The sequence below is a fragment of the Simochromis diagramma genome, unplaced genomic scaffold (genome assembly GCF_900408965.1).
Source record: "Simochromis diagramma unplaced genomic scaffold, fSimDia1.1 OVJJ01000774.1, whole genome shotgun sequence".
Taxonomy (NCBI): Eukaryota; Metazoa; Chordata; class Actinopteri; order Cichliformes; family Cichlidae; genus Simochromis; species Simochromis diagramma.
Window position 1 is genome coordinate 46,779 of NW_024387013.1, and position 19,151 is coordinate 65,929.

The 19,151-nt window shown below is 42.3% G+C and overlaps 1 protein-coding gene across 1 annotated transcript; it reads right to left on the reverse strand.

Moving 5' to 3' along the window:
• Positions 1-397: 397 nt before the first annotated feature.
• On the reverse strand, positions 398-17,920 carry LOC120739398 (NLR family CARD domain-containing protein 3-like). Its single transcript, XM_040041152.1, is given in 10 exon segments — positions 398-926; positions 928-1,243; positions 1,392-1,438; positions 9,636-9,809; positions 10,084-10,257; positions 12,920-14,738; positions 14,892-15,078; positions 15,240-15,318; positions 16,310-16,411; positions 16,667-17,920. Coding segments are annotated over 10 exon segments (3,237 nt in total). The 5' UTR covers positions 16,786-17,920; the 3' UTR covers positions 398-706.
• Between the last annotated feature and the right edge of the window lie 1,231 nt (positions 17,921-19,151).

Below are 19,151 nucleotides of genomic sequence, written 5' to 3' on the forward strand. Positions count from 1 at the left end.
ATGTTTGCAGCTCTTTGGAAGAAAACGTCGCCCTTTGCCATCCTTACTTTTCTTTGACTTCTTCAAATGCAGCTGAACTCCAGCTGGTATTTTCTTGGACTTTGCAGCTGTTTCTGGTCATCAGTTCATTCCTGCAAACCTCTGAAGCTGAACAACAATGATGCTGCATTGCTGGCTGATCCCAAAAGGTTGATTCTGTTCATCTGGACGTTCTCAGAAACGTTTGCTCACTGATCAGGTGACTTCTTCAGTCTCAGCTGACTGCAGCTTTACAAGCTTACAAACAGCACATTTGCACAATGACTGAAAGCAGCAGCACCTGATATATATGATACTAATATAATACATATACATATATAATCCATACTAATGATGAAGGAACTGAGCTCACAGTCCATTGTTCATTCAGTGAACTACTCAGTTTATTTTGGGCCTCAGAAATGCTCACTCTGTTTGTACATCACTGTCAGCAATAGACTCATTCTGCTGTGTGGACAGGAACACATGTGACATCACTTCCTGTTTGTTTGTGACTGAAGAGGAAGAAGTTTACAAGGAATCATTTAGAAGAGTTTCAAACATCAACTGATTGAATCCATGAATCTGAAAACGTGTTTGTGAGTGAAAGAGACAGACATGTACAGACTGAACTATCTGTTCAACAGTCAGAGTGTTTCTGTAACAGGAGACACTCTTTACACTCCACTCAGCACAGGGACACTGAGGAACCAGGATAGAACATAAACCCAGGATAAAGAGTTTGAGTGAATGTGGTGTTGAAGGTGTGGAGGTGGATCAGAGTGTCAGAGGAGACTCTGTAGAAGGACAGAGTGCCAGCAGGACAGTCCACATACACTGCTGCTCTGTTAGAGACAGAGGAGGAGGAGGAGGAGGAGGAGGAGATGGATGTTACTCTGTTATTGTGCCTGACATAACTGAGGACCATCATCAGAGCAGATCAGACTCCAGGACTGATCATTGTTTCCAAACACACAGTCATCACTGCCTCCTTTCCTTCTGATGCTTCTGTAACTCACTGATATATAAACGTTTCCTCTCCACTCGACCTCCCAGTAACAGCGACCAGTCAGACCATTTCTACACAGCAGCTGATGAACATCAAATCTGTCTGGATGATCAGGATATGACTGAACCTCCTCCACACGTGTCACCTTCCTGTTGTTGTCAGACAGTTGGAGCTTTGTGTTCACTGTGTTTGTGTCGATTGTGAGTTGACAGGAATCTGATGGAGAGAACAAACACAATCCAGCTGCAGTTATTGATCCATCATCTGTTCATTGATTGACACTTTGATGATGACTCCTGACATGATGAAGATGGTTGAATGTGTGCTGCTTTGTTTTCATGAATCCCATTAAAAACACACTTACACTTCCTCAGACCTGGTCTCAACCATCGGACTCCAGCAGGCTCCACCCTGAAAGGAGGAGGGGGGTCAGAGCAGCACAGTCAGCATGCACACATGGACATTACATGGCTCTCACACACACACTGTTACACACTGATAAAGGAACCGTCCAACATTTTCACAAACACACTTCAATCCATACGTGGATCAAACTGCTGATGATTGGACTGATCCTAGATCAGTACATCACTGTACTGAATAAAATACAAACTGTGACCTTCATCATCTTTATATCTCCTGTTTAGGTGGAAAGGACACCTCCCTGCCTTTGCTGCCAGCTGGTTTTCTCCTCTTGGAAACACATTTAACATGGCTGACACTTTATTTGGTACACAGTGGCCATTATGTCAGGTACAGTACACCTGTGACCTAATAAAGTGGCGGTCACTTGTTACGAGCCATCTCCCTTCAGCTTTTTTAGCCGACCTGTTTACCTCCAACTTTGTATCAGCAGCAGCGAGCCACAGACCGAGTCCGGCAGGAGCAACAATCCCATCACAACTTCTCCAGAAACGACCTCGTCTGGTTTCATTATTTTATTTCCACACAGAACAGACTGGATGTTATCAGCACACAGAAATCACATGAACTTGTGCATTAAAACATGTTAGTGGATTATCCACCAATAAATGAGGAGAAGTTGGACGTGTTAACAGATGACAGATTAGGCCTGGGTCTGTGGTACTGTTAGCAAACACAGAATATTAACCAGGAACAGCTCCTTCATTTCCATCATTTAAGTTGGCTGATACAAACCACACCTCATCTCCTAATGCACTGAGCTTTCCTCATCTCTGACTCTGACTGCTGGGTCCATGGTGTTCCTCCCCCTGCTGAGAAGGTGCAAACAGCTGCCTTCTTTGCGTCACATACATCAGTCTGTCCACTGTCATTCTTACCATGACTTTCCCTGGATGAGATGTTAGAGCTGTAGGCCTATAACCTGTGGTCTTAGTCGGGTCTTTCCCTGCTTTCACAGTTCTTTCCAGCTTCCTGATATATTCTATTATAGAAGAGCAGCAGAGCCTCCTCTAACTGCTTCATCATGATGTAACACACCTGGTCCTCCCCAGGTGAAGTCATTTTATGCATTTAAGAGCTGCTTTGAATTCAAACATTACAAACTGAACATTAGAACTATCCTCCTCTCCAGGATTTTCCTGATTTAACCTTTCAATATGATTCATTTTTGTTCTCTACACCTGCCGTCATCACTTCAATTATTCCCACTGCGGATTTGATCATATTGTTTGCCCAGCATCTCTACATTTTCCCATCCATACTACCTGTAGCTCATTACAGTTTTTTTCAGTCGCTAACAAGCGTTTGTCCAAACAGTTGTCACATTTGCAAAACTCTAAACACAATTATCACAGCATCGGTCTGTTGTGGCCATACCATTCACACATTTCATGTCGTGTTCACCCAATATGCAGTCAGTGAACACATTTCCACAATGCTTACATTTTCTTAACAGACAAGCTATACCTCCCAACAAAATTATGGACTGTTTTTGTAGTATCTACAAATGTTAACACACAACATCCCACAATAGCAAAAACAATATTCCAAACCTTAGATACAGTATAAAAACCTCTGCTTCTGCAATGATATCAGTACAAAAACAATATCAATATCAAAAATATATCTCAGCTGATAATAAACAAACAATTGAATAATTGACACACAGCTGATTTATGTTGGATAAATTGGGCCAACCACAGCTTCTTCCATTCTGGCTTAGACTCAGTGGGGTTTATAAGGCAAGACCTTGAGGAGTGATGTTTTTGGAAACAAAAAAAAGACAAACACTGTAATGTCTGGTCGTGCCACTATCATTGACCATGTAATCAACCATGGTCTTTCACTAAGAGAGGCTGGTGAAATAGTGCAGCCCAATTTGAGGCGATCAACGGTTGCCTCCATTATACGCATCTTTCAACAAACCAACAGGTAAGTATTGCATTTTACATGGATTGTTTCTATTCTCACTTGACATGTCAATATGGTCATACAGTAATGCATATGTTGAATTTTTTGTCTTTCTAAAGAACCACCCTCTGGGGGAAGAGGAAAGCTCCTCAGTAATGATCAGGAGCTTGCCATTGTAGAAATGGTTACTGCAAATAATGCAATAAAACTGCGTGAAATTTAAACTAGAATTGTGGTGGACCATGAGATATTTGACAATATCGATAGAATCAGCCTCACAACCATTACGCGGACATTGTCCAAACACAGAGTGCGGATGAAGCAGCTCTACACTGTTTGAGAGGAACAGTGAGAGGGTCAAGGAGCTACGACGACAATATGTCCAGGTATAGTGTATATTCAATCCAATGTCCAGTTCTATAAGCTTTGCACTTTGCAAGTAGGTAACCTACACAATACTAGGTTACAGTACAGTATGGTATACAGTAATAACATGACTTAAACTTTGTTTCAGAGAGTTATGGAATTGGAGGCCAACCAGGCCCCTCATGAATTCATATACATCGATGAGGCAGGATTCAATCTGGCCAAAAGGCGTCGACGTGGACGAAATGTAATTGGAAAAAGGGCCACAGTTGATGTGCCAGGACAGAGAGGGGCAAACATTACCATGTGTGCAGCAATTGCAAATGCAGGATTACTCCTTCACAGATGTCAGGTTGGACCCTATAATACAGAGCGCTTGCTTGCCTTTCTCAATGATCTCCACCAGCGCCTGGTTCCAGAGCAGGGTCAGGAGGGTGAAAACATGAGGACCTTTGTAATTACCTGGGACAATGTGGCTTTCCATCACTCGCAAGCAATAACAACATGGTTTGAAGTCCACCCAAGACTGGTAAGTCTCTTCCTTCCACCCTATTCACCTTTCCTCAACCCCATAGAGGAGTTCTTTTCTGCATGGAGGTGGAAGGTTTATGACCATCAGCCACATGACCAGATGTACCTCCTTGAAGCCATGGATGCTGGCTCCAGGGACATCACAGTTGACGATTGCCAAGGGTGGATCCGACATACCAGGCGGTTTTATCCCAGGTGCATCGACTTGGATAACATCAGATGTGATGTTGATGAAAACATGTGGCCTAACCCTGAAGATCGCAGAGATTAGATGCAAATTTTTTGCCTTTTTTTTAGCCCCCCTCCCCCTCCCCCCCTTTTTATCTTGGCTTTTTGCTGTTGTTTTTTTGTTCAGAATGCTCTTGTGTGTTTCATGGATATTTTGTTCACTGTAAGCAATACTGTAAGACTTTCTCTGTCCTATCATACTGTGTTTCTACTGTACCTCCTGTAGTAAACAGTAAAGAAACAAAAACTTGTTTGCTTTTTACTGGAATGCTTTTGAATGTGAACATTATTGTACATGTGGACATACAATTACCAACCAAGACATTTCTGGTGTCAAAATGGTGGATTCCATGTTTCGCATGCAAATACCTGTAAAACTGAAACATAAAAGTCTATGCAGTTTTTGTAATGTCAATAATAGCCAGTATTTTGAAACCTGGTGTACTTTGATTGACTGCATGTACCTTGTGAAGTGAAAACAAGTGTTATTCTTTGACAGACTAATTTCATTTTGAGTCAGATTTATAGTGTTTTTGTAGAGTTAGTGTGTGCAGAGAGAGATGTGTTCTATTTTGAAATGAAGAGTTAGTATATATTTAACAAAATGTATTTTTGAGGAGGAAATTATCCATTTGGCCAATTGTGTTTTGTAGGTGTGAGTCTGTGTTAAGAGTTTAGAAAAAGTATCTGAAGTATGGTTAGGCGCTTGTTAGCGATTGAAAAAAACTGTAATACTATTAATACTGGAAACTGCTGTTGAAGCCTGATGGTGACACTTCATGGTGAAGAAGTTAATTGCAGTAACAGGACTGGCTGGCTTATGATACACTGGACATTTCCATCAGTGCGTTTATGATCCACTGTAAGTAATAACAGGTTTATTACTTGTCAGGACTAGGGATGGGTATCGTTTAGGTTTTATCCGATACCGGTGCCAAACCGGTACTTTTGAAATGGTGCCGGTGCTTAAACGGTGCTCAAACCGGTGCTTAAAGAATGGAGAACACAAAATTGGTCCAGAAACCTCTCATGTTCAGCTGTTTTTTTGTAAAAACATAATGTTAGTCTTCTCTGCGGCTATAGGGCATATATGGTATCACTCTTGGCTGGAAGCAGTGCTTAAACAATGGAAAAAACAAACTTTGTCCAAAAACCTCTCATGTTTAACTGTTTTCCACTTTTTCTTTCTTTAGCCTTTTTGGCCAGGGTGAAGGGAGTATCTGCCATCAAACAAGAAGACAGCTGCATGTAGCTATGATGATGTTTGCTAGTTCACCTTACATGCATTAATGTAATAATGTGCTGGGGCCTACTCAACATAAATTACACACAAACAACATTAAGCTACTCACGTAGAGAAGAAGGGCTGCTGCTGCCATCATCATTTCTGCTACATTGGCAGGGCTAGGGGCCAGGACTCTACTCTTCGTTTTTTTGGGGGATGTTGCTAACTCCGGGTCCGATAACAGGCAACCCACCCGCAGTAGATGTGCACGGTGTGAGGTCTCGCAGCAAATACGGCGCATTTCTCGGCTTTAAAAAACCCCCGCTATGCGTCGCCAGGTGTTTCATCGGATTTGAGGTGTTACCTCCTTTGACAGTATCACAGTATCACCTTAAAGGACTTGTTGCAGGCTGCTGAGTTTGTATCTTTTGCTGTGAAGTACAGCCAGACTTTGACCGCTTGGCCTTGGGCATTTTTAATCTGTAGCTCTGCTCTAAAAGAACGTACGTACCTGGCCCCGCCTACTATCCTCGGAAACGTAAAATGATTGGCTAGAATCTAAAGTGTATCAAAGCTCAGGAAAAATAAGCACCGAAATAAAGCACCGAAATGTGCGCTGCTTTTCGGACTGGTTACTACCGTTTATGTCAGAACCGGTGCCATCGTGGCACCGGATACCGGTACCCATCCCTAGTCAGGACCTTTGTGGTTATTAGTTTATTGCATGGCCTGTTAATGTGTGTCGAGAGGAGTTGTTGAAGCTAACAGTATCATTATTATTTCAACTGTTTAATAAGTGTTATATAAACTACATTTATATTTCACTCATTGTGGGAGAATCAACAGCACTTTGTTTTTTCTGCTCACAGACAACACAGATACACGCATGTATATATAGCCCACGTCCAGCTCTGCATGTACTCCTTCTGCTCCATTTCTATAGAGAATAAACAGTTTAACACAATCATTCTCCATTGTTTTCAACTCAACCAGCTGCATTTAATGAAGGAGTTTGAATTTACTTTACAACAACTGCTGTTGTTTCCTGTCTGCATTCATGTTCTTAACTGTACTCCACACATTCTGAACTGGTGTAGTTCTTCGTAAAGTACTACAGTATTCCTGCCAGTACAGGGAGTGCAGAATTATTAGGCGAATGAGTATTTTGTCCACATCATCCTCTTCATGCATGTTGTCTTACTCCAAGCTGTATAGGCTTGAAAGCCTACTACCAATTAAGCATATTAGGTGATGTGCATCTCTGTAATGAGAAGGGGTGTGGTCTAATGACATCAACACCCTATATCAGGTGTGCATAATTATTAGGCAACGTCCTTTCCTTTGTCAAAATGGGTCAAAAGAAGGACTTGACAGGCTCAGAAAAGTCAAAAATAGTGAGATATCTTGCAGAGGGATGCAGCAGTCTCAAAATTGCAAAGCTTCTGAAGCGAGATCATCGAACAATCAAGCGTTTCATTCAAAATAGTCAACAGGGTCGCAAGAAGCGTGTGGAAAAACCAAGGCGCAAAATAACTGCCCATGAACTGAGAAAAGTCAAGCGTGCAGCTGCCAAGATGCCACTTGCCACCAGTTTGGCCATATTTCAGAGCTGCAACATCACTGGAGTGCCCAAAAGCACAAGGTGTGCCTGGGCCAAGAAATATCTCAAGACTGGTTTTTCTAAGGTTTTATGGACTGATGACATGAGAGTGAGTCTTGATGGGCCAGATGGATGGGCCCGTGGCTGGATTGGTAAAGGGCAGAGAGCTCCAGTCCAACTCAGACGCCAGCAAGGTGGAGGTGGAGTACTGGTTTGGGCTGGTATCATCAAAGATGAGCTTGTGGGGCCTTTTCGGGTTGAGGATGGAGTCAAGCTCAACTCCCAGTCCTACTGCCAGTTTCTGGAAGACACCTTCTTCAAGCAGTGGTACAGGAAGAAGTCTGCATCCTTCAAGAAAAACAAGATTTTCATGCAGGACAATGCTCCATCACACGCGTCCAAGTACTCCACAGCGTGGCTGGCAAGAAAGGGTATAAAAGAAGAAAAACTAATGACATGGCCACCTTGTTCACCTGATCTGAACCCCATTGAGAACCTGTGGTCCATCATCAAATGTGAGATTTACAAGGAGGGAAAACAGTACACCTCTCTGAACAGTGTCTGGGAGGCTGTGGTTGCTGCTGCACGCAATGTTGATGGTGAACAGATCAAAACACTGACAGGATCCATGGATGGCAGGCTTTTGAGTGTCCTTGCAAAGAAAGGTGGCTATATTGGTCGCTGATTTGTTTTTGTTTTGTTTTTGAATGTCAGAAATGTATATTTGTGAATGTGGAGATGATATATTGGTTTCACTGGTAAAAAGAAACAATTGAAATGGGTATATATTTGTTTTTTGTTAAGTTGCCTAATAATTATGCACAGTAATAGTCACCTGCACACACAGATATCCCCCTAAAATAGCTAAAACTAAAAAGAAACTAAAAACTACTTCCAAAAACATTCAGCTTTGATATTAATGAGTTTTTTGGGTTCATTGAGAACATGGTTGTTGTTCAATAATAAAATTATTCCTCAAAAATACAACTTGCCTAATAATTCTCCACTCCCTGTACATCCTCTTAGTTTTCCTAACTGTTTCCTCTGATGCTCGTTGCTATTCTTTCCTCAATGCAAATTCATGCTAAGCTCCTTCATATCCATCCCTGTCTCTAAACCTGTAATAATTGCTTTAATGTGTCTCTGGCCTAATTATGAGTCTGTCCACATGTTTGTAGTTCCCCACTTGCTTTGGTTTCTTAGCTCTGATTCTCTGAAATTTATCCTTGAAATCATTTACTGGCATCTCTCCCTCTCACTCCCACTATCCCCAGAATACCAGAGTATTCATCTCCTGCTTTATCATATGGCCTCTTTACATTTTCTCCAATCGTCCCTGGTTCTAGAGTCTTACCCCATCTGCAGGCAGTCCAAAAGAAACTGCCTCTGCCATTTTCTTCTCCTTAATCGTTGATTTTTCTCTTCACCTTCTCCATTGGGTCTTCTTAGACGCACTTTCCAGAAAGCAGCAACATTTTTTGTGCCCCATTTTTCAAATTATGCATCTTACTTCAGCTTAATGTGTTTACTGATTTGTTTTTACACAGGTCATGTAAAAAAAAGTGTCTGACATTCAAAAATCCTACCAGAGTCTCAACAAAGCTGAACTGAAAGACAGCACGGGCAATAAATCAGAGCAGCACAGAACTTAAGCACACGGTCCATAGAAACTGGGGTCTACAGGTGTACCAGGACAAGCTTAGTGTAAGTCCCCCGAAAAAGTTTCACTTGTGCTGTTTCTGTGTAAATTACTGGTTTGTTTGAACAATTTCATCAGCTGAACCATAAATACTCCAAAACAATTTCTTTGTGACTCAGTGTAATTTTGCATTTTGTAATATTAGCATGTCAAACTCTACATTCTCTACACAGATGAGAAATGAAGTGTATTTAATAATAAAGGTTATCTCTCAGAGACAAAGTTAGTGTCTCATTCAGGTCTGTATCTGTGTAGCCTCAGACACATGCAGTGCTCATATTTGCTGTTTTGTGTGTCACTCAGACCTCTTCCTGACAGGGGCAGCAATTTCATTTAAAGTCACATTCACTGATACAGGCTGCTGGAGCTCCAACCAGGAGGGTACACACATGATCCAGGGTAAAAATATCTGATTAATATTTTTGTGCTGAAACTTGAACGTATATGTTCTCTTAGATAAATATTAAGAGGTCCTGTGTTTTACTACAAAATCAAAGTAGTAAAACACAGGACCCTTGGGTTAGATATAAGGTGATTTGACAAATCATGTCTGTTGCAAATGAGTAAACCATTTATCGACCTGACTCAGGTTTTAAATCATCATCAGAAAAGACTGAATCCTGACCTGAGAATTCCAAGTGTACACTTTGGACTTTCCACTGCAGAAAACAGAAGCTTCAATCCTGAATCCTGCAGGTTGTTGTTACCCAGATCCAGCTCTGTCAGACTAGAGGACTTGGAGCTCAGCACTGAGGACAGAGCTTCACAGCTTCTGTCTGACAGGTTACAGCCACTCAGTCTGAAAAAATGATGACAAGAAGACATGAAACACTTGTGTTAAAGTATATTCATGGTGCCATGAGGAGCTACTACATTTACAATATTTCAACACTGTTTCAGGACATGCTGGAATCCTTATTGCCTCATGTTACAAAAGTCAAATGTGGCAGTTTACTGTGACTTGGATGAATTCATTAAAAAAAAAAAAACATAAACACTGTTAATTTTTTCCAAATGAAATTGATTAAATGATGTTAATTGATGAAAAAAAAATCAATATTGCTTGATCTGACCTCAGCGTTTCCAGTTTGCAGTATTGACTCTTCATCCCAGCAGACAGAAGCTTCAGTCCTGAATCCTGCAGGTTGTTGTTACCCAGGTCCAGCTCTGTCAGACGGGAGGTCTGGGAGCTCAGGACTGAGGACAGAGTTTCACAGCTTCTTTCTGACAGGTTACAACCACTCAGTCTGAAATCAAGCGGGAAGGGAGACAAGATCAACCAAACAAATCAGAGCTTTATTGCTTTTTTGTTGTTTTTAAGCAGAAATCAGTGAGGTGCTGGTAGATTCTGTTCTTTTGGTTTATTACCCAACAACACACACATACACTAATATTTGTGACTTTTGTAATAGTAGCGTTTACAATGCAAAGCAACAGCGATCACAGATTGAAGGGGCCTGAATAAAACTACAATGCAGTGATTTTTAAGATGACCCGTTCTTCCAATTTCCAACAACAGATTTCTCCAACCTTACAGTTAAAAATAATTCTTTATCTCATACTGAATCTTGGTGCACCTCCCCCCAGTTTATTAAAATGAAGAGGTACTGAAGTTGCTGTAAGTGATGTGTGATGCCACTGATTTCCTTTCTGATCCAATACAAAGTAAAATTCAGGCTGGTATCTGCGATACTGATGAAAACTATTCCTTCAGAATCAATACAAAACATCATAAGAAAATATGATGTTTTGTATAACATAAAAAGACTGAATTTTAAAATATTAAATTAATAATCAAAAACAGATGTGACTGAAAATAATAAAACTGAGAAACATTTTATGGCCATTGCTACGGGCCATTCGATCCTTTTACAACCATTGCAAGAGCTTGGTTGGCATAGCCGGCAATAAGTTGGATAGTAATAAGTCCGGTGGGTGATGGGCTCCGCCAGGGCTGCCCTTTGTCACTGATTCTGTTCATAATTTTTATGGACAGAATTTCTAGGCGTAGCCAAGTGGCGGACGGCTTTCACCTGAGGGGTCTCAGAATCTCATCTCTGCTTTTCGCTGATGATGTGGTTCTGTTGGCTTCATTGGGTGATGGAACGGTTTGCAGCCAAGTGTGAGGCAGCGGGAATGAGGATCAGCACCTCCAAATCTGAGGCCATGGTCCTTAGGGTGAAGTGCCCACTCCGGGTCAGGGACAAGTTCCTGCCCCAAGTGGAGGAGTTTAAGTATCTCGGGGTGTTGTTCACGAGTGATGGGAGAAGGACGCGGGAGAACAATAGGTGGATTGGTGCTGTGGCTGCAGTGATGCAGACCATGTACCGATCCATCGTGGTGAAGAGAGAGCTGAGCGTAAAAGCGAAGCTCTCAATTTACCCATCAATCTATGTCCCTACCCTCACCTATGGTGGCGCGCTGTGGGTAGTGACCGAAAGAACGAGATCATGGATACAAGCGGCGGAAATGGGCTTCCTCCGAAGGGTGGCTGGCCTCTCCCTTAGAGATAGGGAGAGGAGTTAAGCCATCTGGAAAGGCCATTGAAAGGAGTCAGTTGAGGTGGTTTGGGCATCTGACAAGGATGCCTCCTGGGCAAGGTGTTCTGGGCATGTCCCATCGGGAAGAGGCCCCAGGGCAGACCCAGGACACGCTGGAGAGATTATATCTTTCAGCTGGCCTGGGAATGCCTTGGTGTTCCCCCGGACAAGCTGGAGGAGGTGGCTGGGGAGAGGCAGGTCTGGGCTTCTCTGCTTGGGCTGCTGTCCCCACGACCCGGGCCTGGATAAGCGGAAGAAAATGAATGGATGGATGGTGTTATTTTCTCTCTGTTTCCTATATTAAATATTTTGAATTGTATTTTTGTTGCTTAAAGCCAACAGCTGCTGTTTTACTCCCAGTACACTGTATATTTTTAAAATAGCTAGTCTATAGTCAACTTTAAATGCTGTACAATTTGAACAAATGGGATTTGTAGTTTTAAAGATGGAGTGAATTCCCATCATTTAAACATAGACAGAAAAACCCGGAGCCTGGATTTAAGTCACTTTACAAAGTATAGCAACCGTGCTATACAACACTGCCAGCTACATATTTCCTCCCTCTATACAGGAATAGTACCTGCCTGCAGCACTACTCTGTGTTAAGATTTACTTTTATTTGTGTTGGAAGAGGTTTTCACCCCTGCCACATTTCTCACAACTAGCATCTTGGCGGTTTGTGGAGCTGAAATATCTTCACACATGACTCGCTTATGATCATCACCTCAGTGAGCGAGCACACGTCAGCTGTGAAGCATTTTTACAGCTGTATTTCACACATTACTGTGACAGGTGGAAGAAGTAGTTCCTACTAATCATTTAGACAATCCCAACAATGCAGTTACTTTCAACTGTGTTCCTGTTAATGTCAAAGGAAGATTGTTTTTATATACTGTGATCAGCTTCATGAAATGAAGCTGATCACAGCTGATGAGTCATTTGATCAAATGACTCATCAGTTATTGATCTGTACTACACTGATCTACCACGTTAGTAGACCAGAAATATTAGCACACATGTGGTTCTGCACATGGGTCCATCCTACCAAGCAACCTCAGATCTCCATGCATGCTCACATCAATCCACATATATTTGCAGACATACAGATTTTAATGTTCTGTTTTTAGAGTTTAACTAGAGTGTTTAATGTGGGTTCATAGATCAAAACATTTTAAGCTCCTTAAGTGTTTCAAGGCTGTATCAAAAGTTCATTCATGTTACAATATTGTGGTCAAAAGTTCTCCTTTTTTCTTTTATACTATACAACTACATAGGATCGTGGTTTTAGGACATGGATCTGTCATGAAAAAAATCTATGACCACTTTTAATCAACATTTTAAAAATAAACATGATCGCAGATTTCCTTACAGAGCTTTGTTGGAGGCTTTGACCACTGGCAGCAGCCTCAGAAGAGCCTCCTCTGAAGCAGAGTATTTCTTCAGGTCAAACACATCCAGATCTTTTTCTGATGACAGTAAGATGAAGACCAGAGCTGACCACTGAGCAGGAGACAGTTTATCTGTGGAAAGACTTCCTGATCTCAGGGACTGTTGGATCTCCTCCACTAGAGAAAGATCATTCAGTTCATTCAGACAGTGGAACAGATTGATGCTTTTCTCTGCAGACAGATTCTCACTGAGCTTCTCCTTGATGTACTGGACTGTTTCCTGATTGGTCTGTGAGCTACTTCCTGTCTGTGTCAGCAGACCTCGTAGGGGAGTCTGATTGGTCTCCATTGAAAGACCCAGGAGGAAGCGGAGGAACAAGTCAAGGTGGCCATTTGGACTCTGTAAGGCCTTGTTCACAGCACTCTGGTAAAGATTTATTTTCTCTGGAAATGGTTTAAACCACAGCATAAACTGGAAAGGCCACCAAGAGCCTCTTGTTTGTTGTTGTTCCAGCAGATTGAGTCCAGAGTTGATGAAGGTCAGATGGACATGAAGAGCAGCCAGAAACTCCTGAACACTCAGATGGATGAAGCAGAACACCTTGTCCTGGTACAGTCCTCTCTCCTCTTTAAAGATCTGTGTGAACACTCCTGAGTACACTGAGGCTGCTCTGATATCGATGCCACACTCTGTCAGGTCTGATTCATAGAAGATCAGGTTTCCTTTCTGCAGCTGATCAAAAGCCAGTTTTCCCAGAGACTCCATCATCTTCCTGCTCTCTGGACTCCAGTGTGGATCTGTCTCAGCTCCTCCATCATACTTGACCTTCTTCACTTTGGCCTGAACCACCAGGAAGTGGATGTACATCTCAGTCAGGGTCTTGGGCAGCTCTCCTCCCTCTCTGGTTTCCAGCACATCCTCCAGAACTGTAGCAGTGATCCAGCAGAAGACTGGGATGTGGCACATGATGTGGAGGCTTCGTGATGTCTTGATGTGGGAGATGATGCTGCTGGCCTGCTCCTCATCTCTGAACCTCTTCCTGAAGTACTCCTCCTTCTGTGGGTCAGTGAACCCTCTGATCTCTGTCACCATAGAAACACACTTTGGAGGGATCTGATCAGCTGCTGCAGGTCGTGTGGTTATCCAGAGGCGAGCAGAGGGAAGCAGTTTCCCCCTGATGAGGTTTATCAGCAGCACATCCACTGAGGTGGACTTTCTAGGGTCAGTTAGGATTGTAGTTTTGTGGAAGTCCAGAGGAAGTCGACACTCATCCAGACCATCAAAGATGAACACAACCTGGAAGTCTTCAAAGCTGCAGATTCCTGCTTCTTTGGTTTCAGTAAAGAAGTGATGAACAAGTCCCACCAAGCTGAACTTTTCCTCTTTCAGCACATTCAGCTCTCTGAAAGTGAATGGAAATATGAACTGGATGTCCTGGTTGGCTTTGCCTTCAGCCCAGTCCAGGCTGTATTTCTGTGTTAAGACTGTTTTCCCAATGCCAGCCACTCCCTTTGTCAGCACTGTTCTGATTGGTTCATCTCTTCCAGGTGAGGCTTTAAAGATGTCTTCTTGTCTGATGGTTGTTTCTGGTCTGTCTGGTTTCCTGGATGCTGTTTCAATCTGTCTGACCTCATGTTCATCATTGACCTCTGCAGTCCCTCCCTCTGTGATGTAGAGCTCTGTGTAGATCTGATTCAGAAGGGTTGGGTTTCCTGCTTTAGCGATGCCCTCAAACACACACTGGAACTTCTTCTTCAGCGTAGATTTAAGGTTACGGTGACAAACTGCAGCTTGAAGTTCTGAATGAGAAGAAATGTGTAGAACATAATTTGAAAGTGGAAACAAACACTTAATTCCAAAAAGAATGAATCTTTAAACCATGTTGCTCCATCTTCCATCTTGGAAAATGTTCATTTATCCAAAACTTTAAATCTTTAGACAAATCCTCTTACTGCTCTGCAGACGGTCAGCCAGCTCCTCCTGCTTCATTCTCCTCAGGAAGTCCACTGTGATCTTCACAAATGCCTCTCTGCTGCTGCTCCTCTGACTCTCTAAGCATTTTGAGTAATCTGGACTCAGAACCTTCTGGATCTTCTTCAGCTCGTTCTTCACAAAAGTGATGATGTTGTCCTCCAGCAGCTGGAACAGAATATTTATGAATGAGCCAATCAGACTGAAATCATGGAGCCAAACATCAGATCCATGTTGGACACACTGACGATCCACTGGTCTACAAAGAGCAGCATGGAGATGACTGTGAACAGAACAGATGTAACAGTAGTTGTTGTACATGTACAGACCATAAATATGGAGTCCAGCTGTGTTTGATGCTGCTGGGCAGACTGACCACTGGGAACCTCTGAGCTCTGCTGGTCCACTCTGTGGAGGAACCATGAAGGATTAGATCAACACAGGATAAAGATCCAAGAGTTTCTGCTCAAATAACTTCATCTGAATCAAGTCTGTCAAGTTTTAAACTCTCAGATTGTGAACATATCAGTAATTTTCAGTCTGTTTTCATGGACGTCCTTTCAGTGGTGATGTCAGGGATGATTTTGAAGAAGCTCATCAAACTGAACCATCAGCAGATCACTGCTCCAAAACCAGAACATGATCCATTCTCCCTCCACCACCAGAACACCAGCTTTACTAACGTGGTAGATCAGTGTAGTACAGATCAATAACTGATGAGTCATTTGATCAAAATCACTGAGTGCTTCACGTCTGACCCTCTGATGCTTCTGTAGACATTTTGCATATTTAATGAATGTCTGACAGTTTTACATTCATTCTATGAACACAGTGGAAATGTTGTGTTATAGTCTCCATGTTGTTTCCAGCATCATAAATTCTTAAGTTCAGAAAATTAGATTCTTTCTTCACAGCTGAAAAACAACAACATTTATTCTCTATTGAAATCTGCATCGTCCACTCCAAAGGTCACAATCTGAAGGTAACATCTGGTTTTGTTCCCTGTGGTTAACTCTGAGCATCAGTATGGTGGGATTTATCCACTACATCCACACCACTGTGGTTCAGTGTTGTCCTGATGGAGTAACAGCAGCCAGTATGATCCAGGCTTTAGCTGCTGGGTCTCTGTGTGACCTCTCAGACTGTTTAACAGATCAGACACAAAGAGAATCAGAGCAGCTCTGTTCTTTAAATACAAACATGAACCCACTCAGGTCACACTTTCCCCACAGATATGAGCATCACTGTCCTCAAACAGCAAATGACCAAGTCGAACATTTGGATCTTTTCTCTTTCATTGTTTTCTTTTTAATGAATCTTTGTAACAATCTGAGGATGTTTCAGGTCATATTTATCCAGGAAACACAAACATGTAAAGGAGTCATCACAGCTCTCTGACCTCGTTGCTCCAGGTTCACCACTGAAGTGTGGATTGCTACGTTTGGACCGGTCACTCCTCACAGACGGACAGCTGGACCCTGCAGACTGTGACCTCTGACCTCTGCAGACACAAACATGATTGAAGCAGCTGTGATCACACAGACTGCAGATAATGCAGCTGTTTCCTGTCAGTAACATCCTCTTAGATTAGAGTTCAGCTTTTTACAGGAAAACTGGACAAAACTGATTTTTGTTACAAACTCATTTTCATTTCCTCTCAGCTCACAAACACAGTCAGACAATCAACCAGAGTCAACACTGATTATAATGTCAGTGCAGAATTATTTCTGTTACTCAGTGAGTTCAGCTCTCTGACCTCGTTGCTCCAGGTTCACCACTGAAGTTTGGATTTCCTTCTTTGGACCGGTCACTCCTCACAGACGGACAGCTGGACCCTGCAGACTCTGCTCTGTCCTCCTCTTCCTCCATCATCATCTTCAGTCAGTCTGAGAGGTAAACCACAAACACTCAGTGAGTTCACATTAACAGGAGGAACTGAGTTACAGTCGCTGACCTCTGACCTGTCATGTGACCTAGAAACCAGGTCAATATGTCTGTAGGGTCAGTCATCCAGGTCATGTGATCTAAGGAGCTTGGAGAGAAAAGAGACGTTTTTAAGTTTCTGGAAGACGTTTCATCAGAGAAGCTTCTTCAGCTCTAAAACCAAACGGTGGAGAGTCCCAGATATTTAAACCTGAGAGGGAAAGAAAGCATGTCGCTGACCCACCACTGATGTTATTTCAAGGAGGAAACTGAGAGCCTTTGCACCAGGAGCACAAACATCAGCTCCAGCAATGATCCACTGATGTGTTTTTGTTCCATGTATGAATGTTGTTATTGACAGAGATGACGTTTGTGTGTCAGTGATGCAGTGACTGTTGTTGTTACCTGTACAGGCTGGTTAGACTCTATGAAACAGATCATACAGATCTCTGCATGTTAGAAGAGACTATTAAAGGTCATGAATGAGACAAAGGCAGGGAGGCGTCCTTTACAGCTAAACAGCAGAGTGAGAGAACAGCCAGCACCTCTACATTTATCACATTATACAGCACATGTATGATACTGACAGGGATGAGAAGAATTTAGTGATTCTGATCCCATCATTGATATTACTTATTGATTCTCAGTAGCTCTGCTCTGACAGTCACCACCATCACTGAGCAGCATATCAAAGACATTTGTGCACATTAACTGCATGTTGTGGCTCAAATGTTTGTGCATGTTGGAGGCATTTCCTCTTTGTTGTGATCAGTGTTGGTCATTACTCAAAACAGTCATTATTACACATATTACACAGAACACTTTAATTAAAAGTAATGGAGTACGTTACTTCATTACTCCTCATAACATTACTTTGATGTTACTGTGTAAAATGAACAAATGAGCATGTAACAACATAAAGCTGAGGTACAGCCCCACACACCAACACAGATCCTGATGAGGTCACGTGATGTTTCTCTGAGTGTTTATGAACACAAATCAAAGATGAAACAGCACAAAGACACTTCAAAGTGATTCTACTGTAGAAACATGAACAGGTAGAAACCTGCAGCCTGACTGCTCATCACTTTGTTACCTGTTCAAGTTCAGCAGCTGCAGCTCACTTTATCACGGTGCTGGGCCCTGTTTCAGGAAGCCGGTTTAGAAAACTCAGAGTGAAAAACGATACTCAGGGTTGAGTAACCCCGAACTGTCCAACTCGGAATATTCGGTTTCAGAAAGGCTGATAACAAGTAGTTCAATCAACGCGGAGTTGCTTTAACCCCAAGTTAAGCACGCGCACGAGGATACATAAAGCCCTGATAAGCGGAGCACAGATTCAGCGAGTCACCATGGAGACGGAGGGAAAGAAGGCGCGGTCAATGTATTTTACAGCGCTTGACGGCGAAATTCTGATGGCAGCCATATGCCGATAACATGCAAATTCCGCGGAAAAAAGTAACACAGCCACAGCTGCGAAAGAAAGGGAACATGCATGGCAAAACATAGCCGACAGAGTCAATGCGTGAGTGTTAATTTAAACATTGATCTAGGGATTTCCACCCATTTAACACGTTATTTATTATATTTTATTTTTTATTTTATACATTTTATTTTGTGATGTGATGTGAGCGCAGGTGCAACCCAACAGGCCCCCAACGTTCCTGGCAGCAAGTAAAAATGAAATATAAAAATATAGTCCAAACAGGTAAGGTGTAATTGTATTATGAGCCATAGTGCTTGGTCTGTTTGTCCGATGTAAATCAATTGCAGTTAGAGGCTACATTAATTTTCTTTCTGTAAGCACTTATTGAAATTATCTGAGCACATTACAAGTACATATTTGTTTACTCTGTATGCTCAAATGTGACCCGTTATAGCCAACAGAAAAAAAGCGGAGGCCCGAAAAACAGGTGGGGGTCCTCCACCACCACCACTCACAGAGGCTGAGCAGTTGGCCCTCAGCCAAAACAGTGGGCGCCCTGTGGCTGAAGGCATCTCTGCGGGGACATCCTCTGAGTCAATAACCCCGCAAGACACAAGTGCCTACATAGGGGGTAAATTCAAAATAATACATGATGTGCATACATCCTTTCGTCACAGTCACCTTTGCAGTGCTGCTCATTCATTTGATAAACTCTTTACCATAATGGATTATTTTGTAGTGAAGTTATTTTCCTACTGATTTTGCCTTCCCTCAGTCTTGGTTGTCTTTGAGAGCATAATGACAATGAAGTGTAAGGTGATTGGTATGTTTGTTAATTGCCATTTGGTCCCTTGTAAGTTATAAGTGACCTGTATAAACCTCATATTCTATC